The sequence below is a fragment of the Pristis pectinata genome, chromosome 7 (assembly GCF_009764475.1).
Source record: "Pristis pectinata isolate sPriPec2 chromosome 7, sPriPec2.1.pri, whole genome shotgun sequence".
Lineage (NCBI taxonomy): Eukaryota > Metazoa > Chordata > Chondrichthyes > Rhinopristiformes > Pristidae > Pristis > Pristis pectinata.
The window spans coordinates 50220621-50247075 of record NC_067411.1 but is presented as its reverse complement, the minus strand read 5'-3'; the positions used below and the strand labels follow the sequence as shown (position 1 = coordinate 50247075).

The window sequence follows — 26455 nt, the reverse complement described above, 5'->3', positions numbered from 1 at the left end:
CTCCCCACATTCCCATTAAATCCCCCAATCTCCCAGATTCTACCACTCGTCTACACATGAGGGGTAACTAACAGCGGCCATTCCGCATGTTCTGGGGACATGGGAGAAAAGCACGCAGTAACAGAGAGAAGGTGAAAACTCCTGAGAGAGAGACGTGCCTGGATTTAGTCTATCGGTGTGGGGGTCCCAGGATTCGCTCTCTGGCTGCGAGGATTCCCGTGGGCTTTAGGGGTACTTGGACTTCATCTCAGCGTGGAGGGATCTCTGCATTCAACGCCTGGATGTGAGGGTCCCACTGGGACGGTTCCCGTCATCTATCCCTTTAATTAAATTTACGATTGGGACGATTGTTTCCCATTTTCTGCTTCTTAACCAAGTTGAGCTAAATGTGCCAACTGGAAATTGAACTCTTTGTGAGCGATGATTACTTTGCGCCGTGCGAACGCGAGACATCTGATCAGATATCGGGTTAGGAGCACAGCTTTGTGTAAATGCTGAGCTGATGTCTGGTGCTGTGGAGGTGAGGGTGAGAGGGAGGGTCGGGGGACGGCCGCCGTCCCGTGCCCGCCCGGGCCTCTGAGCTGCAGGTTGTCCATTGCAACCTGCCGACTAGGGAACGCCAGAGGTTGTTCTCTGGCTGCTGCAGCAGGGGGTTTCAGCGCCAAGGTAATCACGCCGGAGAGTGTTCAGATGCTCCGGCCGGCGACGGGGAGTCCCAGCGTTTGCAGCGTTTGTCGGTGAGCGGCGGGTGATGGTCGGGGACGGGACGCTTGCTGCCCGGTGTCCGCGACACGCTCGCAGTTCAGGGGCAGCGCTTCGCAGGCAGCCGGACCTCCGCCAGTTTTTCGGGGAGCCGGTGGCGGGGGGAGTGCGTGCGGGTTCTGTCAGCGGGCACTGTGCGGAAATCCCGGCAGCGCTGGATGGTGCGAGGGGGACCCGGTCAGCTCACCCCGAGGGGAACATCCACCCACCGTCCCTGTGTGCCCCGAGCGAGCTCCAACACCCAGCGCGGGGCTCCCACCTTGGGATGTCCCACCAGAGACCGGGCTGACCCGCCGGTGCTGAGTCCGGTTGTGGCGGGACTGACGGGACCGCGCACCGCCAATGGAGGTGTCAACCGGGAGCGAGCCCGCTCCATCCTCCTCTGCCTCGGCCCCCCGGGCGTCCCAGAGGTTGGGGGAGATGGTGTGGTGGCCGCGGGACAGTGGGTGGGGCTGGGGATCCCTCTGCCCCCACCCCGGAGCGGAGGTCTGCTGCCGGACCCCCGGGCAGGAGAAGGGGAGCCCCTTCATCCCCCCGACCCCCCCAGCACCGCACCCCTGGGCTTCCGGGGCGGGAGAGGGACCTCAGCGGGTCGGGAGGGGATTTGGTGGGTGAGCGATATGCCAGGAGCTCCGGCCGCCGGCTCAACTGTCTCTGTGTCTCAGCCAGGACCCGCCGGCCGCCCCCAGGACCAGCTCGCCAACGGGAGCCGCCGCGCTCAGTGAGTGACGCCAGGATGCGCGGCTCCCCAGTCCGCGGGATCCGAGCAGCCGCCGCCAGCCTCCTGCTGATCTGCTCGGCCGTCAAGGTAAGAGGGTGCTGCCACCCCTCAAACACCCCCCCCCCCGGGGCCCACCGCACGGCAGGATCCCAACCCGGCCCGGGGTTCTGGCTTTCAGAAACTTGCTCCTGATTGTTGGTCTTGAGGCAAAGTGATTGAGGTCGCCGTCGATCTCTAGGGTAGAATGGTCCACTGATCACAATATCTCCGTGAAATGGAGAGATTTCTGTATAACCCGTGTAATCTGATGTTACTTAGTGTTGTTGCTCATTCGCGGATGTCCAGTCAATCCAGCATTGCCGACACCAGTTCAACACTGAGTTCCTCCAGCAGTTTGTTATTTTGCTCCAAGCATCCAGCGTCTGCAGTCTCTTGTGTCTCCGGTCCAACATTGCCGGAGGCAACGGTGCTCGGGCCGATGAAGGATCGGGAGTCCTGGGCGCCGAGGGTCTCACCCTTACATCGCTGCTCATTCCCACCAGTCTGGGCTCACCACCCGGTCAGAGTTTAACTTCTGCATTCCAGCAATGTCCCACTGTGGACTGGAAGTGTTTCACCCATCCCTCTCTCAGTTAGCAATGGGTTTGCATTTCCCACTTCACTGAGGCAACCACGGAAGCAATGCCTAGCAGAGGAGGTGATATCTATCATCAGATACAGGGGTTGGGGCAGCGATTATACCTGCACCGTGCCATGCCCAGCAATCCGAGGATCGGTTTAAAGAAGATCGAATATCTCTTAACCTTTTCCACGGATGATAGGATAACTTAGCTGGGCAGGAGCATTAGAATAGGAGGAACTCATCGCGTCAGGCAGCATCTGTGGAGGGAAATGGACAGCGCCGTTTCGAAACGTTGACTGTTCATTTCCCTCCACAGATGCTACCTGACCGTTGAGTTCCTCCAGTATCTTGTGTGTTGCCCTAGATTCCAGCATCTTCAATCTATTGTGTCTCCAGAATAGGAGGAGGCTGTTCGGCCTCTCCTGTCTGTTCTACCAATCGGTAAGATTTTGAAGAATTGATAAGGTAACTACATTCACCCTGCCTCATTGTAGCCTCGGCTGGGCATCTTTTGGCACCAGATTTGAAATTAGCAATTGTGCTACCGTCTTTTGCTTTTTGTAGGCCAGAGTTCCATACATTTTCCACGCTTTGTACATTAATGTGTTTCCCAATTTCTCTCCCAATTGGTGACCTGAGTTTCAGGTATGATACCCACTTATTCTACATCGCCACCAGTTAGAAAGGCATTCTATGCTTCAAGGCATGTTCAGGAAAATAATTCTCATAATTTAACTCTTGGAATGCTGAGAGCATTCTGGAGATCAGGCTCTGCACAGATCATTAAAGATAATACCAGTGTTAGGAACTGGAACCAGTGGGGGAGTTTTTGCCCATTTCCTACATTACACTCTGTTTGGCTTCAAGACATGGTCCTAAAATGCACAGTTTTATTAATGATTCTGTTATCCATTCATTAAGGTGAAGGAAAATCGGATAACTACATCCTTGAAGATGTGTTTTTTTAATCTAAGTTTTCAGTAAATGTTCATAAGATCAGACTAGTCTTCACCTTAGAAGGAGGTCACTCAAACCCATCATGTTCATTCCTTGCTGGAAATGTTGAAGTATGTGTGACTTGTAAAAGCACTTGAAATTTATTCTCGCTGAATATATTTAAATAACTCAACCATATGTGCTGTTAGGTGTCTTTAATATCTCGACTGACCCATTGCAGGTGCATCAGTTAACAACTTGAGGGCTTTTTGAAAGCTCTCCTCACAGTAATACACATTATTAGTCACATTACAATGGGTGCAGCACATGCTGAGTTTGAAATTCACTGTTGTTGTCATGATCCAACACATTAATAAACAGGTAAACTAAACATACGGACAGTGTTTAAACCAGGTAGAAATGTTTGTCTCCATTCTATTGTGACACTTTGTTCTTGGTAAACACTACTGCCGTACAGATTTCATGGTTTAGGATGACCTTGCACCCTTTTTTGTTCCATAGTCTGGCTCATTAATCACACATTAACGGTCCATAGTCGTATAACAAAAGCCTCTGAGTGTGTTAATAGTCTATTCAGAATAGGTGAGAATGAGCTGATTAGCCAGTGTTCTTGCTTTAATAGTCAGTCATGGCTGCACGATTCCCCAATGTGGTTACTTTCAGCTGCCTAAAACAGTGTATTTCAGGAATGTTCCTGTAGAGTTGAACAGAGATTCACCAGTACAAAGTTGTCACATCTGTTCCTGAAGTTTCAAGACTATTTTGATAATTGAAGTTTCTTTTAAAGTGCACTGATGGAACAAACCATTCAGTTTAGTGGGCAATCAGAATATTTACATTATTGTGTGTCATATGATGAAGAGTTTAGTTTACCTGTTCATTACTGTGTTGGATCATGAACTTACAACTGTTTTACATGCAATCTACATGGAACATAAGATTTTTAAGGTATCATTATTAGTCACATGTACATCAAAACACACAGTGAAATGCATCTTTTGCGTAGAGTATTCTGGAGGCAGCCCACAAGTGTCACTATGTTTCCAGTGCCAACATAGCATGCCAACAACTTCCTAACCCGTACATCCTTGAAATGTGGGAGGAAGCTGGAGCACCTGGAGGAAACACACGCAGACAAGGGGAGAACGTACAAACTCCTTTCAGACAGCGGCGGAAATTGAACCCGGGCCGCTGGTGCTGTAATAGCATTATGCTAACTGCTACACTACTGTGCCTGCCCATGAGTAGGCCATTCAGCCCCTCACACCTGCTCCATCATTCAATACGATTGTTGGCTTTTACCTCAACACCATTTTCTGCATTAGCCCAGATCCCTTGACTTCCATAATATCCCAAAGATCTATTAATCTCTATCTTGAATACAACTCATTGATGGAGTCTCCACACCCATCTTGGTTAGAGAATTCTGAAGATTCACCATCCTCTGCGTGAAGAAATTTCTTCTCATCTTTGTCCTGACTGGCCAGCTCTTAATTTCGAGACTATGAGCCTTGATTCTCGATCCCCCAGCCACGGCAACATCATCTCTACATTTACTCCATAATCTCCCTAAGAATTTATATTAGAATTCTGTACAGCATTATTTTCAACGGGCTCCACATGGCCTGCATTGTGGTTGTCCCATTTCCAAATGCTCCACCATTGATAGCAGTGTCAACAGCTGCTGAAGCCCGAAAACACTGAAATTCCTTTCCTAAATCTCCCTCTTTGACTCATCTTCTGGTCTCCTGCTCTCTGTGGCTCGGTGTCAAATTTCATCTGATATCGGTTTCTGTAAGACCCTTTGGTATTGGTTTTGGTATTGGTTTGTTATTGTCACTTGTACCAAGGTACAGTGAAAAGCTTGTCTTACAAACTGATCGTACAGGGTCAATTCATTGCACAGTGCAGTTATATTGAGTCAGTATAGAGTGCATTGATGTAGTACAGGTAAAAACAATAACAGTACAGAGTAAAGTGTCACAGCTACAGAGAAAGTGCAGTGCAATAATGTGCAAGGTCACAACAAGGTAGATCGTGAGATCATAGTCCATCTCACTGTATAAGGGAACCGTTCAATAGTCTTTATCACAGTGGGGTAGAAGCTGTCCTTAAGTCTGGTGGTCCATGCCTTCAGGCTCCTGTATCTTCTACCTGATGGAAGAAGAGAGAAGAGAGAATGTCCCGGGTGGGTGGGGTCTTTGATTATGCTGGCTGCCTTACCAAGACAGCCAGAGGTAAAGACAGAGTCCAAGGAGGGGAGGCTGGTGTCCGTAATGTGCTGGGCTGTGCCCACAGCTCTCTGCAGTTTCTTGCGGTCCTGAGCAGATCAGTTGCCATACCAAGCTGTGATACATCCAGATAGGATGCTTTCCTATGGTGCATTCTGTAAAAGTTGGTGAGAGTCAAAGGGGACAAACCAAATTTCTTTAGCCTCCTGAGAAAGTAGAGGCGCTGGTGAGCTTTCTTGTCCGTGGCTTCTACATGATTTGACCAGGACAGACTGTTGGTGATGTTCACTCCCAGGAACTTGAAGCTGTCAACCCTCTCGACCTCAGCACCATTGATGTAGACAGGTGTATGTACACCGCCCCCTTTCTTGAAGTCAGTGACCAGCTCTTTTGTTTTGTTGACATTGAGGGCAAGGTTGTTGTCATGACACCATTCCACTAAGCTCTCTATCTCCTTCCTGTACTCTGACTCATCCCTGTTTGAGATACAACCTACAACGGTGGTATCATCTGCAAACTTGTAGATGGAGTGGTTTATTACATTAAAGGTGCAATGCAAATGCAGGTTGTTGATGTTGTTTTGTTGAATGTGAGTTTTTAATGGAATGACATTTGATAGCTTTTTGCCAAGAGCTATGATGATAAATGCAGAATGTCAATTGTGTTGGTAGTTGCCAATAATGTGCAAACAGGTCACAAAGACAAATAAAAATACACTGTAAGAGCTTTCTGATACAAAATAACAGACATGCTATTTTTCCTACTCAGTTTAGTGACTTCAGCATCTGATATTTATTACCTTTTGATCCTCCCATGATAAAATAACATTCATATGATTTTATATCCACTCATTTGTCTACAGATTCAGTCTTAATTTATTGTTTTCCACCCATGAAGATGATATTGTGGCTGAAGTGTCCAAATTCTCACATGTGTGGGTTGCCTTGGTTTCAAGGGGCAAATTAACCCCTCACAAGGGGCAAATTATGCCTTGCAAAGGGGTAATTTGCCCCTTGAAACCAAGGCAACTCTGTCCTATTACTGTTTGAAACATCTTGTTCACTATTTAATTCTGTTAAGCTTAGAAATGTGGTAAGGAGAAGTGCTTAAATTATCGATGGGGAGAAAAGTTAGGGAACTCCTGTTCAGCAGACCTTCATAACAGTAGGGTTTCTTCATGTGGACTGAGGCAGATTTTTTTAGGGGTGGGGCCAGGGTAAATAGAATCAGAGCCAGACATAAACTGGCCTCAGTCTGACATTCACAAACCGCTTGTAACTGCAGGGGTGGAAAATATGGTTAATTTCCTTCCTTCCTTCCAGGCCAGCCCAGATGATGGGACAAGGTTATCTGTTTGGCCAAATAAGGTATTGGGAATTTTTGAAATTTTGGATTCTACCTTTGTTGATTGATCTTAAGTTATCAAGTTGCCATAAGAGGCTTGGATTTTGTGGTTGTTACTGTGAAATTGACAGAAGCCGATGGATAATGCACAAGCACAAGTCAGCAGTGAAATCTTAATCAACAAACAATTTGCTGAAGAAATCAGTGCGTCATGCAGCATCTTTGAGAGAAAAGGAATTGTCGGCGTTTTGGGTTGAAACCCTGCACAGGAGAAATCTCAAAGTTTCTCTAGGCAAGGCCTAGCCTAAATTGTGATATTGCAGGTTTTGTGATGAGCTGGAACATCTGAAGTTCTCCTGTGTTCTGGGTCTCTGATCCCTATCTCAGCCACTTCCTTGGCTTTCTAGTATTCGTGAACTTGTCTTGTTGTAACAAAAACAGAAAATACTGGAAACATTGAGCAGATCAGACAGCATCTGTGGAAAGAGAAGCAGTTAACTTTCCAGGTCTGGAGACCTTTCATGAGAAAAAGGGTCTTTGGGCCTGAAAGATTAGCTCTTTTTCTCTTTCCACAGGTGTCACCTGACCTTCTGAATGTTTCCAGCATTTTCCACTTTTATTACAGCAAGACAAGTTCACTAATACCTGTAAGTCAAGGAAACGGCTGAGAGAGGGGTCAAGAACCCTAGACACAGGAGAATTTCAGATGTTCCAGCTTCACCATCCCCTGCCCCCACCAGGCTCCCATCTGCCTTTTTTTCTCTGCTTCCACCTATCATCCACATGCCTCTGTCTCCTGACTCCACTCTTCCCCCTCCCCCACATGGTTCCATCTGCCCGTCATTCTTCACCCCACCTCAGTCCACATATCACAGGGAGGGATGAGACACTGACCCCCGTTTCACCCCTCCCCCTCACCTCTTTTTATACTGGTTATCTTCCCTGTCCACTCTCAGTCCTGAAGCAGGGTCTTGACCCAAAATGCCAACAATTCCTTTCTCTCCATGGATGCTGCTGAACCTGCTAGAAAAGAGAAAACAGGTTAGTTTTATGTAGCAGCGAAGGTAGGGGAGAGATGGATAGAACAAAGTGAATATCTGATGAAGTAAGACCAAATGAGTGAATGTAACAGTTAGGAGTAATTGTTCGGATTAGATTATGCTTCTTTGTCTATGTACTGTGTTGCTAAGACAAGGCTGTGGGGACATGCCCAGCAGGTCTGATTATACTAATAGAAAAAGAAAAATACTCAGCCAAAATGATAACAGTCACAAACAGTCTGTTTTGATATATAAAGAAAGAAAGAGTGAGTTACCTAAAGTTGGAGAATTTGATATTGACTTGTGAAGGCTGTGACATGCTCAGATGGAAGATGAGGCTTTGTTCCTTAAGTTTGCATTGGGCCTTGTTGCAACAGTGCTGGAGACCACAGACAGAAAGGCCAAAGTTTGAATGGGATGGTGAATTAAAGTGACAGGCAACTGGAAGCTCATGGTCATTCTTGCATGCTGAATGCTGGTGCTCTGCAAAGCAATCACCAGCTATCTTAATTATACTTCCTCCTAACTTGCTCCTGTGAGGACTTCATTCCTTTCTCACAGTTTCCCTGTCTCTTTACTCCAATAATAAGACATTCTGTACAGGTGCCTCTAAATGCCTTCCTCCATCCTTAACCACAGTTTCCCTTCTACCATAGTGGACAGAGCCCTTGACTTTATCTTTTTCTGCATCTCTGTTCCTGGACAGAACAAGAACTGAGTTCCTGAGGTCCATGCCTTTAACCCCTCCATATTCAATGGATCATCCTTTATAATTTCCAGCAGTTCCAATAAGATTCCACCATTAGACACATATTTTCCCCCTCTCCTCTTTCAGCATATTGAGGGGATCACTCTTCATTCTTACCCTGCCTTATGGCACTTTCCCATGCAACCGCAGGAAGTGCGACACTTTCTTTTCATCTCTTATGCTCCCACCATCCAGTCTTTCCAAGTGAAGCAGCGATTCACTTGCACTTTTTTCAATCTTGTGTACTGCATTCGGTACTCATGATGTGGCCTCCTCTACATTGGAGAAACCAGACACAGATTGGGTCATCACTTTACGAAATATCTGTGTTCAGTCCGTAGAAGTGACCCTAAGCTTTAGATCACCTGCCATTTTAGTTCAACATCCCATTCTGACCTATCTACTGTGACCTCCAGCACTGTTACTTTGAGGCCCAATGTAAGCTTGAACATCACCTCATCTTCTGTCTGGGCATATTGCAGGAGGATACAATAACAAATTCTCCAACTTTAGGTAACTCACTCTTTCTTTATGGCTGTATGAGAACTGTCCATTTCTACCTTCATCATTTTGGCTCAGTTTTTCTTTTTCTATTAGTATAGCCTGTCCTGCTGGGCATGTCCCTGAAACCTTGTTCATAGCAACACGTAACACATACAAAGAAGCATAATCTGATCCTAACGGCTACTCCTACTGCTACTGTTTTGGGAATTCTATTGCAGCCATGAACTAACCTGCCTTTGGCTGGAACTGTCCTGGCTGGAACTCCTATAGCAGGGCTTCCCCGAGGAAACTAGTGTGAGGAGCACCAGGCTGAGCATGGGAATGGGTATTCTGCTTCCTTCCTTTGGGCTGCTATGCTGTCTCTGCCGTGCTGCTTTGTCAAGCATCTGTGCTCTAAAGCTGTATCAGCTATGGGAGAAATGTTCATTGCTCAATGGCTCGTGTCACTCCTGCATGCCCAGCATCCTCTGTATACAGGCATGTTATGTTTGCTGTATGCATTCCAATGCTGTATCATGCTCAATATATTCTTGGAAGCCTTCACATCTAAATTCAACTACTTAATGCAGCATAAAACATACAACACATGATTGAATTTCCAGATCATAGAGTCACAGAAGGAGGCCATTCAGTGCATTGGGCCTGTACTGGTTCTTTGGCAGACCTCTACAATTGGTTCCACTCACTTCCTCTTTCCCTGTGGTCCTGTATTCTTTCATCTTAAGGCATTTTGAATGTTTTTATTGAATCTGAATACTCATCAGTAATGTTACCTAGTAATTCAAAACTGAATAGATTTGAAAATACAAGTTTTCTAGTTTTTTGAAAGTTTCTTTATTTTATCACAACTTCTATTTCATCTCATATGTTAGTTCCAATCTTCTTTCTGCATTGTGCAAAATGTCTGAACATTTTTGAATAGACTGAGTAGTAGATACTGAGTGGAGTTGGAAGTTCCAGAAGGAACTCCAGTGTTCAACAGCTCTTCATTAAGTCTTGGAGTTACATGTATATCAGGGACATATTGGTGCATCTGTCATTCTGCTCTGTCACTGGACTGCTCCTGGAGCCCAACCCAACCACAGACATCTGTCTCACTGGGATTCCCCAGCATAACATTGGGGAATCAGCCTCTCCAAAATGACAGCAGTCAGAACTGGTGCTGGACTAGAGTTCCCATCCATTTGGATGGGGGTTCCTGACCTGAAGATTAAAAGGACAGAGGTTGTTTTCACTTTTATTTTGTTTTGATTATTTCTTAGTGTTTGAATGCATTTTTATTTGTAATTAATTTTTAATAATTTAAATTATTTACAGCAACTTTAAGAGTTGTTAAAATGTCCCTGAAAATCAGAGATTTAAAAACTGTTCTTTAGAGTGAAGGCTCTTGGCTTTGAGAACAGGCAAAGCTCTGCTCCCAGCATTGCCTGTTCTCAAAGGCTGTCAGTATGTTCTGGAGTGGGGCCTCACCACACCACCTGACATCCAGTTGCTCTGGAGGTCTCTCTACTACTAGTTAGGCAGTTTCTTGAGGCCAAGGTTGATATGCTCCCATTCCATTTCTAAGAAGTAGAAGGTGCCTGTGGATGAATTCTTTTAATGTAAGGTGGCTATTGCACACCAGATGAATAGGGTGAGAACTTGGTCCAATGGCAAGAAAGTCTAAGATAATTGGAGGCCAGGGTCTGCCGCACAGACTTAGCACAAACACGTATTGGACAGACACTTACAGACTCTGACTACACTTGCGCATAAATGCCCACAGATACATGATTTTGACCACACCTTCTTCCTCAGCCTCTCTGCTTTGCATCACTGACTCTAATTCACCTTCAATCTTCTTTCCCTCACTAATTACCTCTGCACCTTTCTCCTCACTGCCTTTTGTTCAGTCATCCTCTTCTTAGTGGCTCTCTCTCTCTGCCTCCTCCTTCTTTTCCTTTGGCCCCTTATCTTTAACTTTCACTGTTGATTCCCCTGCTCCCTTTGCTCTAAACCCTCTCCCCTGCCAACCATCACTTGTCAGCTGTCAGCTGTTCACTTTCTCAGACAGTGAGGTCTGAGACTTCTCCTTGCCACATTCCACCACATGCGGTGGGGCAGTTTGCTTAGCCCTCTGTGTCTGGTTCAGGTATGTGTTGGTATGTGTGGATTGTGGGTGGTGGACTGGATCCAACTCTATTTGGTCCATTATGAATGGGTGCTCACCTAGCTTGATGTCAGTAGTCCTTTTTGACTGATTCTGAGAACAACCAATGTCAGATAAGAGAAATCCCACTGTTCAAAGATGTTTATATATGTGAGTAAATTTCTTTGAAGTCAGTGATGAACAATGTCACAGGCTGACATGCATTGTCATAGAACATAGAACACTACAGCACAGTACAGGCCCTTCGGCCCACGATGTGCCGACATTTTATCCTGCTCATCTGAAGGATGATACACTTGTTTTCAGTCAGTAACCATCCTCTCCAGTCTCTCCTCATAACTGAACTGCTCTATTCCAGGCAACATCCTGATGAATCTCCTTTGCACTCTCTCCAGCACTATCACATCTTTCCTATAGTAGAGTGACCAGAACTGCAAGCAGTACCCCAGCTGAGGTCTGACCAAGCTTTATAAAGCTGGAACATAAGCTCCCTACTTCTGTATTTAATGCTCTGACTAATGAAGGCCAGTATCCCCTATGCTTTCCTAACCATGTTACTGACCTGTGTTGGCACCTTCAAGGATCTATGGCAAAAAACAAACTGCTGGAGGAACTCAGCGGATCAAGCAGCATCTGTGGAGGCAAAGGGATGGTTGACGTTTTGGGTCGAGACCCTGTACTATCCTTTTGCCTCCACAGATGCTGCTTGATCTTCTGAGTTCCTCCAGGTTCCAGCATCTGCAGTCTCTTGTGTCTTCAAGGATCTGTGGGCTGGTACTCCAAGGCCCCTCCGTATCTCAATATTCCTGAAGACCCTATCATTCATGGTGTGTGTCCTAGCCTCATTAGTGTTCCCAAAATGCATCATCTCACATTTATCTTGATTAAGCTCCATCTGCCATTTTTCAGCCAATTTCACCAACTTATTGATATTGCTCTGCAGCCTGACTACCTTCGCCAATCATCATATCATTCATGAATTTTCTGATCATGCCTCCCACCTTCGCATCCAAGTCATTCACGTGGATTACAAGCAGCAAGGTTACCAGCAATATTCTTGTGGGACACTACGAGTCATAGGCATCCAATTGTAAAAACATCTATCATTACTCTGTCTCCTAGAGCCAAACCAATTTTGGATCCAGTTTGCCCACTAGCCCTGAATCTCATGGGCCCTAACCTTCTGAACCAGCATCCCATGTGGGACCTTGTCAAAGACCTTATTAAATCCATGAAAATCACAGAAATCGCACTGCCCTCATTGGTACACTCTGTTACCTCTTCAAAAAATTCAGTCAAATTGGTCTGCTCTTGACAAAGCCACGTTGGATGTCTCTGATTAGTGTCTGCCTTTCCAAGTGATCATTAATCTCCTCCCTCAGAATTTTTTCTGGCACCTTCCCTACCACTGATGTTTCCCATCACAGATCTATAGTTAGCAGGCTTTACCCCGCTGTCTTTCCTGAAAAGGGGGAGCAAATTTGATGTCCTCCAGATTGAGATTCCTCAATCATTCAAATATATTTTTATTTCCATCTTAAATATAATTGATGATCTTGCCTCCACCACCCTTGGAGGCAGAGAATTCCAGATACTCAGCACCCTCTGAGAGAAGGAATTTCTGTGCACCTCAGTTTTAAATGATAGATCCCTTATTTTGCAGCTATGTCCCTTTGTGACTCTCCCACCATTTCAAAATCTACCCTGTCAAGCCCCTTTAGGATCTTATATTTTCAGATAAGGTAACCCGCTCATTCTTCTAAAGACTCGGGAATACAGACCTAAACTGTCTAGCCTCCTAGGCAGATCAATAACTGCATATTGATTGTATTAAAGTGGCATAGTTACTATGGAAAACTTGACAGAAGTGTTTGCCCTGAACATATTTAACCCCTCACTCTTCGTCCACAGATGATGCCTAACTGGCTTAATATCTGTTTCAAAGTTGCAACAGTGTTTAGGTTTTGTTTGGGTTTACTGAATTGTACAGCATTGGCCTCTTTGTTTAGAGAAGAATGCTGATGCAGTTCAGAGAAGGCTTTACTGGACTTGGACAGAGTGGGTTGTCCTGTAAGGAAATGTTGAGGCAGGCTGTTTCTACTGGAGCTGAGAAGAACAAGAGCCAATTTGATTGAAACGTAAGATTCTGATGGGCCCTTGAAAGGGTAGATGTGGAGAAGCTGTTTACTCTTGCTGGAGAATCTAGAGCAGGGCATTGCCTATTTAAAATGAATGAGGCTTTTTGTTTACCCAGAGGTCTGTGAGCCTTTGGAAGGCTTTCCTCAAAGGGCAGTGAAAGCAGAGTCTTTGAATTGATTTTTAAGGCAGAGGAAGATAGATTGTGACAAGCAAGGAGGTGAAAGGATAGGTGGAGTGTGGAATTAAGGTTACAACTAGATTAGCCTTGATTTTATCGAATGGAGGAGCAATGCGGGAGTGGGGGGGGGAGGTGCTGGCAATTCGCCTAGTCCTTCTTATTTGTATGATCGTATGCCCTTTCTTCATGATGATCCTGAATGTTTGGCAGGCTATTATGCACAATCTGATCCTATCCTGAGACAATACTCTCCATGCATTTAGAAAGAGGTCAGAGGTTAGGCCTGCTTTAATCTCTTTCCTTCCTCCTTTGCCTTTGCATAGTAGAGGCAAAATTGGTGCCTTAGCACCACCCCAATCAGGATTTTAACAAAGTATAGGCATAGATCTTGAGACCTTTCTGGTACTTGCTCTACAGCATGTGATGCATTACCCAATTAGGCTATGTGATCCTGCCCAGCACTGTTTCTCATCACCATACAACCAGGTTTGAATGGTAGTTCAATGGACAATGTTGCTATCGTATCAGCTTCCACCACCTCCCCTAGCAAGGTCATTCACACAAAGTAATCAAGTTTGAAAGTAGTTGTGCTACCATCTTGCCTTGCTTCATCTTTGTAATTATCAGCTTAGGTACCCTGCAACTGTCTAATTTCAAAGGAATACAAGGTAATTGTATGTAACCAGCTCTTTTAATTTAACTCTTGGGTTAAGTTATCAATTTTGTGTATCAGTGCTGTGCCGACTGCAAGGCCAGCCTCCCATTCCTGAGATGTGATGCCTGGGAATGCTTCTTCTATTCCATTCCATTCCTTTTAACATTCCATGAGAATTTTTGATTAGATTTGATGACATTACCTTCTAACAATTAGTTCTTCCACAGTTTCATAAGTCTGAGGCTCTCACCATTCTAATTTCTCTCAGATCTAAATTCTTTCACATCTTATATTTAATTCAACTGCCATAGCCTTGCTCACTGATACTTATTTGTGCTTCTTTTCAGTCCCCTGCTACCATATACTGTACATATTGTCCTAACAGTGTAATCTCATATCTTGAACATGCTACCCTCATTCAGTGGACAGACATACACAGTGAATGGCTCCAAATCTGTTGTTCCTACTTTGGAGAAGCCACTGGCTGTTACTTCCTTGGAAATGAGTCCCACTAAGAAGCATGGGAATTGGTTTATTATTGTCACTTGTAGTGAAGTACAGTGAAAAACTTGTCTTATATACCGTCCATACAGATCAATTCATTACAACAGTGCATTGAGGTGGTACAGGGTAAAACAATACAGAATGTGGAATAAATTGTTACATAGAAACATAGAAAACCTACAGCACAATACAGGCCCTTCGGCCCACAAAGTTGTGCCGAACATGTCCCTACCTTAGAAATTACTAGGCTTACCCATAGCCCTCTATTTTTCTAAGCTCCATGTACTTATCCAAAAGTCTCTTAAAAGACCCCATCTTATCCGCCTCCACCACTGTTGCTGGCAGACCATTACACGCACTCACCGCTCTCTGAGTAAAAAACTTAACCCTGAGATCTCCTCTATACCTACTCCCCAGCACCTTAAACCTGTGTCCTCTTGTGGCAACCATTTCAGCCCTGGTGAAAAGCCTCTGACTATCAACACGATCAATGCCTCTCGTCATCTTATACACCTCTATCAGGTCAGCTCTCATCCTCCGTCTCTCCAAGGAGAAAAGGCCGAGTTCACTCAACCTGTTTTCATAAGGCATGCTCCCCAATCCAGGAAACATCCTTGTAAATCTCCTCTGCACCCTCTCTATGGCTTCCTCATCCTTCCTGTAGTGAGGTGAACAGAACTGAGCACAATACTCCAAGTGGGGTCTGACCAGGGACCTACATAGCTGCAATATTACCTCTCGGCTCCTAAATTCAATTCCACGATTGATGAAGGACAATACACTGTATGCCTTCTTAACCACAGAGTCAACCTGTGCAGCCGCTTTGACTCGGACCCCAAGATCCCTCTGATCCTCCACACTGCCAAGAGTCCTACCATTAATACTATCTTCTGCCATCATATTTGACCTACCAAAATTAACCACTTCACACTTATCTGGGTTGAACTCCATCTGTCACTTCTCAGCCCAGTTTTGCATCCTATCTATGTCCCACTGTAACCTCTGACAGCCCTGCACACTATCCACAACACCTCCAACCTTTGTGTCATCTGCAAACTTACTAAACCATCCCTCCACTTCCTCATCCAGGTCATTTATAAAAATCACGAAGTGTAAGGGTCCCAGAACAGATCCCTGAGGTACACCACTGGTCACCGACCTTCATGCAGAATACGACCCTTCAACAACCACTTTTTGCCTTCTGTGGGCCAGCCAGTTCTGGATCCGCATCGGAATGTCCCCTTGGATCCCATGCCTCCTCACTTTCTCAATAAGCCTCGCATGGGGTACTTTATCAAATGCCTTGCTGAAATCCACATACACTACATCTACTGCCCTTCCTTCGTCAATGTGTTTAGTCACATCCTCAAAAAATTCAATCGGGCTTGTAAGGCAGGACCTGCCCTTGACAAAGCCATGCTGACAATTTCTAATCATATTATACCTCTCCAAATGTTCATAAATCCTGCCTCTCAGGATCTTCTCCATCAACTTACCAACCACTGAAGTAAGACTCATTGGTCTATAATTTCCTGGGCTACCTCTACTCCCTTTCTTGAATAAAGGAACAACATCCTCAACCCTTCAATCCTCCGGAACCTCTCCCACCCCCATTGATGATGCAAAGATCATCACCAGAGGCTCAGCAATCTCCTCCCTCTCCTCCCACATTAGCCTGGGGTACATCTCATCCGGTCCCGGCGACTTATCAAACTTGATGCTTTCCAAAAGCTCCAGCAATCCTCTTTCTTAATATCTACATGCTCAAGCCTTTCAGTCTGCTGCAAGTCCTCACTACAATCACCAAGATCCTTTTCCATAGTGAATACTGAAGTAAAGTATTCATTAAGTACCTCTGCTATTTCCTCTGGATCCATACACACTTTCCCACTGTTGCACTTGATAGGTCCTATTCTTTCACATCTTATCCTCTTGCTCTTCACATACTTGTGGAATGCCTTGGGGTTTTCCTTAATCCTGCCAGCCAAGGCCTTCTCATGGCCCCTTCTGGCTCTCCTAATTTCCTTCTTAAGCTCCTTCCTGTTAGCCTTATACTCTTCCAGGTCTCTAACATTACCTAGCTCTCTGTACCTTTTGTAAGCTTTTCTTTTCTTCTTGACTAGATTTATTACAGCCTTTGTACACCACGGTTCCTGTACCCTACCATAACTTCCCTGTCTCATTGGAACATGCCTATGCAGAACTCCACACAAATATCCCCTGAATATTTGCCACATTTCTTCTGTACTTTTCCCTGAGAACATCTGTTCCCAATTTAAGTTTCCAATTTCCTGCCTGAGAGCCTCATAATTCCCTTTACTCCAAGTAAACACCTTTCTAGTCCGTCTGTTCCTCTCTCTCTTCAATGCTATTGTAAAGGAGATAGAATTATGATCACTATCTCCAAAATGCTCTCCCACTGAGAGATCTGACACCTGACCACGTTCATTTCCCAATACCAAATCAAGTACAGTCTCTCCTCTTGTAGGCTTATCTACATATTGTGTCAAGAAACCTTCTTGAACACACCTAACAATCTCCACTCCATCTAAACCCCTTGTTGTATGGAGATGCCAATCGACATTTGGAAAATTAAAATCTCCCATCACGACAACTCTGTTATTATCACACCTTTCCAGGATCTGTTTCCCTATCTGCTCCTTGATATCCCTGTTACTATTGGGTAGCCTATAAAAAGGACCCAGTAAAGTCATTGACCCCTTCCTATTCCTAACTTCCACCCACAGAGACTCCGTAGACAGTCCCTCCACGACGTCCACCTTTTCTGCAGCCGTGACACTATCTCTGATCAACAGTGCCACACCCCCACCTCTTTTGTCTTCCTCCCTGTCCTTTCTGAAACATCTAAAACCCGGCACTTGAAGTAACCATTCCTATCCCTGAGCCATCCAAGTCTCCATAATGGCCATCACATCATAGCTCCAAGTACTGATCCACGCTCTAAACTCATCCGCTTTGTTCACAATACTCCTTGCGTTAAAATAGACACATCTCAAACCATCGGTCTGATTGCGTCCCTTCTCTATCACCTGCCTAACCTCCCTCTCGCACTGTCTACAAGCTTTCTCTATTTGAGAGCCAACCGCCTCTTCCCCAGTCTCTTCAGTTCGGTTCCCACCCCCCAACAATTCTAGTTTAAATTCTCCCCAGTAGCCTTAGCAGACCTCCCTGCCAGGATATTGGTCCCCCTGGGATTCAAGTGCGACCAGTCCTTTTTGTACAGGTCACACCTGTTCCAAAATATGTCCCAATGATCCAGAAATCTGAATCCCTGCCCCCTGCTCCAATCACTCAGCCACGCATTTATCCTCCACCTCATTCTATTCCTATACTCACTGTCGCGTGGCACAGGCAGTAATCCCGAGGTTACTACCTTTGTGGTCCTGTTCTTCAGCCTTCTGCCTAGCTCCCCAAGCTCACTTTTCAGGAGCTCATCCCCCTTTCTACCTATGTCGTTGGTACCAACATATAGCACGACTTCTGGCTGCTTTCCCACCCGATCAAGAATGCTGTGGACCCGATCAGAGACATCCTGGACCCTGGCATCTGGGAGGCAACATACCATCTGGGATCCTCGCTCATGCCCACAGAACCTCCTGTCTGTTCCCTTGACTATCGAGTCCCCTATCACTATTGCCCTCCTCCTCTCCTCCCTTCCCTTCTGAGCAGCAGGACTAGTCCCAGTGCCAGAGACCTGGCTACTGCCGCTTGATCCCTGTAGGTCATCCCCTTCAACAGCATCCAAAGTAGAATACCTGTTTTTGAGGGGAAACAGCCTCTGGGGTCCTCTGCACTGTCTGCCTGTTCCCTTTCTCTTTCTCTCCCCTGACAGTCACCCATCTATCTGCCTCCTGGACCCTAGAAGTACTTGCTCTCGGGGGGGGGGGGGGGGGGGTGGTGACTGCCTCCCGATGCACAGCATCTACATAACTCTCTCCCTCCCTGATGCTCCGCAGTGTTTGAAGCTGTGACTCCAGCTCATCAATCCTGAGCCAAAGTTCCTCCAGCCTCAAGCACTTACTGCAGATGCGGTCACTGTGCACCACAGCAGGGTCCACTAGCTTCCATATCAAGCAGCTGCAGCACATTGCCTTGCCCTCCATCTGAACTATTTTTTCCCTACCTAGCTGTAGTCTACTTAAAAGTTATAACAATAACAGTAAACCTTACCTTTACTTACCAGCTACTCACCAGTGTTGTTTGCAGATGGCCTTCGCCTCTTGATGCTGAAGCCTGTTGTGCCAAAGTCACTCACTCTGACTCTGTCCACTCCAACAATGGCCGGTACAAAATGGCCACTCCGCAGGACATGACCTCCTTTTTATTGGCCCTTCTAAATTCTGCAAGGAAAAAAAGCCCACGAAAATACACGAAACAGACGAGCTTTTTAAATAGTCTGCCCGTACCTGACAGGAACCCACTGCTCCAACGTCTCTCCAGGCCGATTCTGTCGGAAAAAGCCCGCAAAAACACTCAAAATTTTAAAATAGTCTAACCGTACCTGACAGGGATCCGCTGCTCCAATGGTTCTCTGGGTCGAATCTGTTGGAAAAACTGTTACAGTTACAGAGAAACTGCAGTGCAGGCACACAATAAGGTGCAAGGTCATAATGAGGTAGATTGTGAAGTCAAGAGTCCATCTTATTGTAGTAGGGAACCACTCAATAGTCTTATAACAGCGGGATAGAAGCTGTCCTTGAGCCTGGTGGTACATGCTATCAGGCTTTTGTATCTTCTGCCCAATGGGAGAGGGGAGAAGAGAGAATATTTGTGTGGCTGTGAAAGGTGCATGGAACATGCTACCTGCGGAAGTAGTGGAAGCAGATACTACAGCAACATTTAAGTGACATTCAACTGGGCACATAAACAAGTAGGGGATGGAGGGATATAGACCATGTGCAGGCAGATGGGATTAGTTTGAATTGGCATCGTGGTAGGTACAAAGGGTGGATCAAAGGGCCTGTTCCTGTGCTGTACTCTTTTATGCATCTATGAATATGTATCAGTGCTAATCTAGCTGAGGTCAGTCATGGAGTCATAGAGTAGTACAGCACAGAGACAGAGTCTTCAGCCCACCACATCTATGCCAACCCTTTTGCCCATCTATACTAAACCCATTTGGCTGCATTAAGTTTGTATCCTTCTACGCCTTGCCTATTTAAGTGCCTGTGAAAATGTCTCTTAAACATAGTGATCGTAATTATAATTATAATATGGTCTGTTGACCATTTTGCCAATGTCATATTCACTGAGACCGAAACAAATGCCAAAATTCTTCTTTATAAAAAGCACCAATAACTTCAGTAGTTTGTTATAGGAGATTAGAGGTGGGAGTGATAAGATCAAAACTATTCAACTGGGTTGCCAAATGCATCTGTATGTAGAGAGGGCAAGCAATACCATATAGATAGATTTATAGCACAAAGAGGTTGGAGAATTGAATTTCACAATTTCTTTAATAGGCATTTTTCTTGAAGGTAAGCCTGAGTAAAATCTGCAATGAAGGAGTATAGACTCACTTTGTTCACTCTGCATTGCTCACTTCATTGCCCGCGCCGTTGAAATCTGTCCATTTCCTTTCTGACTGTTGTAGTCTATTCACAGTCCCTTAGTTTGATATGAAATCATTCTACACTCTATCAATTTTACAATCCTCTCTAGGGATGTGAGTACAAAATCTGGGCTGAAACCTCAGCACAGTATTGAGGCAGTGCTGCACTGTTATAGGGGTTGTACTGAGGAATGCTACCCTATTGAATGGGCAGTACTGAGGGAGTGCTGCACTGTTAGAACAGCAGCATTCAGACAGTGCTACAATATTAGATTGGCAATAATGAAGGAGTTTTGAACTGTTACAGGGGCAGCAGAGAGTGTTGCAATATCGGATAGGTAGTACTGAGGGAGTGCCACGCCATCAGAGGACAGAATGAGGGAGCATCACATTGTCGAAGGGACATCCATGAGGGAGAGCGGCACTGTCGGAGAGGTAGCCCTGTGGGAGCATTACACTCTCAGAGGGGCAGTGTACAGAGAGCGCTGCACTGTCAGAAAGACAGTGCTGCATAGTTAGATCAGCAGCATCGAGGGAGTGCTGCAATATTAAGTGGATAGTACTGAGAGAAGACAGAACTGAGGGACACTGCACTGCTGTAGGGGCAGCACTGAAAGGCACTGCACTGTCAGGGGGAGCACAGATGGAGTGCTGTGGTGTTGATGGAATAGTGGTCTTCCAGATATACAGAGGAAGCACTGCGCCATTGGAGATGCTGTCTTCTGGATGAATTTTTAACCATAGCCCTGGCTGCTCTTTCAGATGTTCAATAAGGAAAGTTCTAGACCCATCTATGGAGTATCTGGTTCTAATCACAATGCAGCTTGCAGGGCCTTGCAATGCTTCCTATGTCACACCCAGAAACAGAATCAGATTTATTATCACTGATATATGACATGAAATTTGTTGTTTGTCAACGCTTCAAGAATTTTGTGACAATGTGACCGAAAATGTAGAGAAGGAAGGTTTCTTTTTTTAAGTGTTTCACTCGGGTACATGGCACATTTTTTCTCATTTGAAAGTGTAGTTTAGGAGCTTCCATACCTTGGACAGGTAAATGGGCTTCATTCTAACAATCATTTGGAAAGGGTTGCAATGAAATATCAGTACCTCAGTACCTTAGAAGCATCATTCAAGATAATGTGCACCAAGTTCTGAAAGGGGAATTTCCTGTGCCGGGTGTAAGTACCAGGACTCAGTTAAACTGACCATAACAGACCACAGCTGTGCTGGTCCAAACCATGTATTTGTGAGCACTCGAGATATTTATATCACTGAAGAGTGCAGTCTGCCATGGCAATGTCAGTATTTTCAGTATGGGTGATTCCATAGGAAGTCAATTTGTAAATCTATAATGTGGATATTTGCTCCCATTTTCTTCACTACAACAGCAGTACTTTATTCCCTGTACTAAGCTTCTCCAGTGATAGAGGAATTGTAAAGTTGTTGGAACAAATATGATCAGAACCTGTAATGTGTAGCCCCATGTACACATACTGTGTGGCTCTACAGCACATTTTATGTAGTTTCCTGTTTTTCTTCTCTGAAAACTTTACCATTCTTGAAGAAGTTTTATTTTTAATCTGAATAAAGTTTGCTTCCTGTGTGGTTTGGGAGAGGCTGGGTGGCAGGTTCTGGACATGTGCTGCCATCAACGTATTCTTCAACTTAATTCAAGATGCGATGATGACGATACTCACAGGTTAGGCAGCACCTGAGGAGAGAGAAACAGAGTTAATCTTTCAAGTCAATGACCTCACCACCTCCCTGCACCACCCCTGCCCCCCCACCCCCCCTCAATCCCACCCTCCAACTTCCAAAAGACACTGTATCAAAGCTAGCAGGCTGGAAACCTTGACTACACTGGCTATTTTTGAAAACAGCTCCACATTGTTACAGGATATGTGTAAACTCATTTTATCTGATCTTTATAATACCTCCAAACATTTTTCTGACTTCATTCAATGAACTTCCTATTTGCTGCCTTGTTTTTTCTTGTAACCTTTGCTGCCATAACCATAATAATGGTGTGTGTAATTTCTTCTGTGTTGGAATAGCCAACACAATCTCCACCTGAAAGGGGCAGCAGGTGATCTCCTCCCAGTCTTTTCATTGTCAACATTTTGTACTGACTATGGGATATGTGCTTGTGTTGATTATCCTCAGTTTCATGGCTCCCTCTGATATCCAAGAGAGAAATTGTGAACACTTGGATGTATGAAGTTATTCTGAAACTGTGTCCTCTAATTGTAGATACCCACTCATCCTCTCAGTATCCATTCTGTCAGTCCTACTTTTGTGTTTAATAAGATCACTCCTTATTTTCCTAAACTCCACTGACCATAGCTCTAACCTATATTAGGACTATATCAGTTTATGCAGCTTTAGATGGAGATAAGAGGGAATTTCTTCTCTTTGGGGGTTATGAATCTTTGGAATCAGTATATATTTAATCAGTATATGCAGCTTTATTCAAATCGCCTTATATCCAGTAAATTGCTTAGAGGTGCAGCAGCTTGCTGTGAAGGCAAGCATGACCACTACACAATGGTTAATGATTTCATTTGATTTTGGCATAGCTGATTGAGGGAAGATTGTTTAATAGAGTACTGTGAAAGCTTCCATGTATACCTTTATGACCCATCTGGAGCACCAGAACATTTTGGAGAGGCATCCATGAACTGCACCCCCATAACGCAGCATAATTAGCGGAGGCTTTCAACATAGTCTTCAACCACCAATATGGTTACTGTCAACCAAAAGTAATACAAATTGAGCCAAGCAGACAGGGAACCTATGTTTTGAGCTGCAGAGCAAAGCACTGTTAAACAAATGTGCAACAGAACATGAGAACATAAGAAGCAGGAGCAGATGGAGATCACCGAGCCTGCTTCACCATTGAGTATGATCATAACTCTGCCTTGGATATATTCAGTGAGTTTATCTCTGCAGCCATCTGGGATAGATAATTCCAAAGATTCATAACCCCAGAGAGAAGAAATTCCCTCTTATCTCCATTTAAAGTGAGTGACCTCTTGTTCTGAAATTATGCCCCTAATTTTAGATACCCCCACATCCTCTCAGCATCTACCCTGTCAATCTTCCTCAGAATCTTATGTATTTCAATAAGATGGCCCTTTATTTTCCAAAACTCTAACGACTAAAAATCTAACCTGGCTCAACCTTTCTTCATACATCAGTCCCTTTGTTCCAGGAATCAACCCAGTGAACCATCTCTGCACTGCCTCCAAGTATATCATTCCTTAAATATAGGGCCTAAACTGTACATTATGGTACTCCATGTGTGGTCTTACCAGCTCCCTATAAATTTGTGAAGTGTGACTACCTAGTCTATAGTTTTAGGCATTTCCACTGTATTTGTTTCTTGTCATTCCTTGCACAAATATTTTGTGCATGCAGTGGCAAAACAAGGATTACACCAAAAGAGTCTTATATTGTGTAAATTAGCAGGGTCCAGATACAATCGTACATTGCTTCTTGGAAGCAATTGAATATTTTCAATTAAAATTCTGCTTTCATGGACACCAAAAAACAGTGCACTTCACTGAGAGGAGGTGTCTGAGAACAATTGGATCATATCTGATTTTCTTCATTCCTTTCCCATTAATTAATTAAAATGATAACTATTAAAGATAGAGTGGTGATAATCTTCACTGTTAGTTTGGTCAGAAAGCTTGTGTGCTATCCACGATACATCAAACCTGATCCCCCCAGTGTGGGATGATACTACTATTATTAAGATTGAGGATAGTAACAACTAAATTCCAACCCCCCCCCCCCCCCCTCCCCTTTGCTGATTCACCTCTAATTTTGGAAAACTTTGGTATTAGTGAACTGAAATATGTTTCCATATAGAATTTTATTGTACGGGGCTGAGTTGTTCAGCTGTAGAAAGCAGTTCTGAAGGGAATTACCAGGTTTCAGCCACTCATGGACATCAATGTCCTGGACCTGCTGGCAGTCAAACTATCCTGCTGCTGAACTCCACACAGATTTCGGTGGTGGTGTTGGCATTGCCCTGGCGGTATAGTGGCACAGCTAATAGAGCTGATACCTCAGAGCTCCAGTGACTCAGGTTCAATCTTGATCTCTGAAGCTCTGTAGAATTTGCACATTCTCCCTGTGACTGAGGGTCTGGGTGACAGGCCATATTCAGCTTGATTTAACCCATTATGCTTTATTAAAAATGCTAGACATTTAATACCCACTTTTCATTTCATGTAATTTGTGCATGTTGTGCTGTAGTGCATATGAAATGCAAATTGAATGTCCTAGTCTCCTGCTGTGAAGGTAATGGAAGGTTGGTGAAAACCTTGCAGGAGGTTGAGAAATTCCAGGCATGTTACTTCTACTTTTTGCTGTTTGGTCACTTAGGGACAGATTCAAATCAATTAAAATCACTGTGGTTTCCAGAAGGTGTTAAACGCTTTGCCAAGCCATAGAACCATAGAACACTATAGCACAGAAAACAGGCCATTCGGCTCTTCTAGTATGTGCTGAAACTTTATTCCGCTAGTCCCATTGACCTGCACCCAGTCCATAACCCTCTAGACCTCCCCCATCCATGTATCTATCCAATTTATTCTTAAAACTTAAGAGTGATCCCGCATTTACCACTACAGATGGCAGCTCGTTCCACACTCCCATCACTCTCTGATTGAAGAAGTTCCCTCTGATGTTCGTACTAAACCTTTCCCCTTTCACTCTGAAGCCATGTCCTCTCGTACTTATCTCTCCTAATCTAGGTGGAAGGAGCCTACTCACATTTACTCTGTCTATACCCCTCATAATTTTGTAAACCTCTGTCAAATCTCCCCTCAATCTTCTATGCTCCAAGGAATAAAGTCCTAACCTGTTCAATCTTTCCCTGTAACTCAACTCCTGAAGACCCGGCAATATTCTAGTAAATCTCCTCTGCACTCTTTCAATCTTACTGATATCCTTCCTATAGTTAGGTGACCAGAACTGCACACAATACTCCAAATTTGGCCTCACCAATGTCTTATACAACCTCACCATAACATCCCAACTCCTATACTCAATACTTTGATTTATGAATGCCAGGATGCCAAAAGCCTTCTTTACAACCCTGTCTACCTGCGACGCCACTTTCAGGGAATTATGTATCTGAACTCACAGATCCCTTTGTTCCTCCACACACCTCAATGCCCTACCATTTACTGTGTATGTCCTACCTTGATTTGTCCTTCCAAAGTGCAGCACCTCACACTTGTCTGCATTAAATTCCATCTACCATTTTCTGGCCCATTTTTCCAGTTGGTCCAGATCCCTCTGCAAGCTTTGAAAGCCTTCCTCGCTGTCCACAATGCCTCCAATCTTAGTGTCATCAGCAAACTTGTTGATCCAATTTACTACATTATCATCTAGATCATTGATATCGACAACAAACAACAATGGACCCAGCACAGATCCCTGAGGCACACCACTAGTCACAGGCCTCCAGTCTGAGAAACAGTCTGCGTCTGAGCACCTTCACTCTGTCCACTGTGGCTGTCTAGATCTTCCGGTGGCCAGCCATTTTAATTCTCCTCCCCAATCCCACATTGTCTTGTCTTTCCTCAGTCTCCTCCACTGCCAAGTTGAGGCTAAACGCAAACTAAGCTCAATACCTCATATTCCTCCTGAGTAGTCTACAACCTGGCGGCATGAACATTGAATTCTCCAACTGCTCCCTCTCTGTCCCTTTTCTCTTGTCGCTCTCCTCCTGATCCAACTGGCTCCCATCATCCTGTTTCTTTCCCATCCCTCACACTCTCCATCTGCCCATCACCCACACACTCTTCCCCCATTGGTTACCCTCCCCCACTACTCCACCTGCCCTCCCCACCTCTCTCCCTTTATTCCATGCTCCACCTTCCTCTCCTATCAGATTCCATCATCTTTAGCCCTTTGTCTCCTCTACCTATCACCTTCCAGCTTCCCACTCGCCCTCCCTCCATCTGCCTATCACCACCCCACCCCCCCCCACAGCTGGATCTACCTATCACCTGCCAGCTCATGCTCCATCCCTTCCTTCCACCTTTTTATACCAGCTACCTCCCCTTTGTGTTTCAGTCCAGATGAAAGGTCTCAGCCTGAAACGTCGACTATCCATTTCCTTCCATAGATGCTGCCTGATCCGCTGATTTCCTCCAGCACTTTGTGTGTTGCTTTGCTTCAGATTCCAGCATCTGTAGGCTCTTGTGTCTCTCTTAATTAAGGCAGTATTCTTGAGCTGCTTCTTCTAGATTGCCATGCGGACACAGAATTAGCTCAGGTTTTGCTAAGCCTCTGCACATCATCAGTTA

The 26455-nt window shown here is 44.9% G+C and overlaps 1 protein-coding gene across 5 annotated transcripts in view; it reads left to right on the top strand.

The window, feature by feature from the left end:
* The first annotated feature begins 685 nt into the window (after positions 1–685).
* Positions 686–26455, top strand: part of LOC127572812 (ADAMTS-like protein 1) — a 480850-nt gene continuing 455080 nt past the window's right edge. For 4 of the 5 annotated variants that reach the window (XM_052020447.1, XM_052020449.1, XM_052020446.1 and 1 more), the window contains exons 1-2: positions 874–939; positions 1428–1570. In XM_052020447.1, coding sequence (XP_051876407.1) covers positions 921–939; positions 1428–1570 — 162 coding nt within the window. In that variant the 5' untranslated portion in view covers positions 874–920. Of the gene's footprint in view, positions 738–873; positions 940–1427; positions 1571–26455 lie in introns of those variants that run through there. The other variant, XM_052020448.1, reaches the window with a different exon arrangement.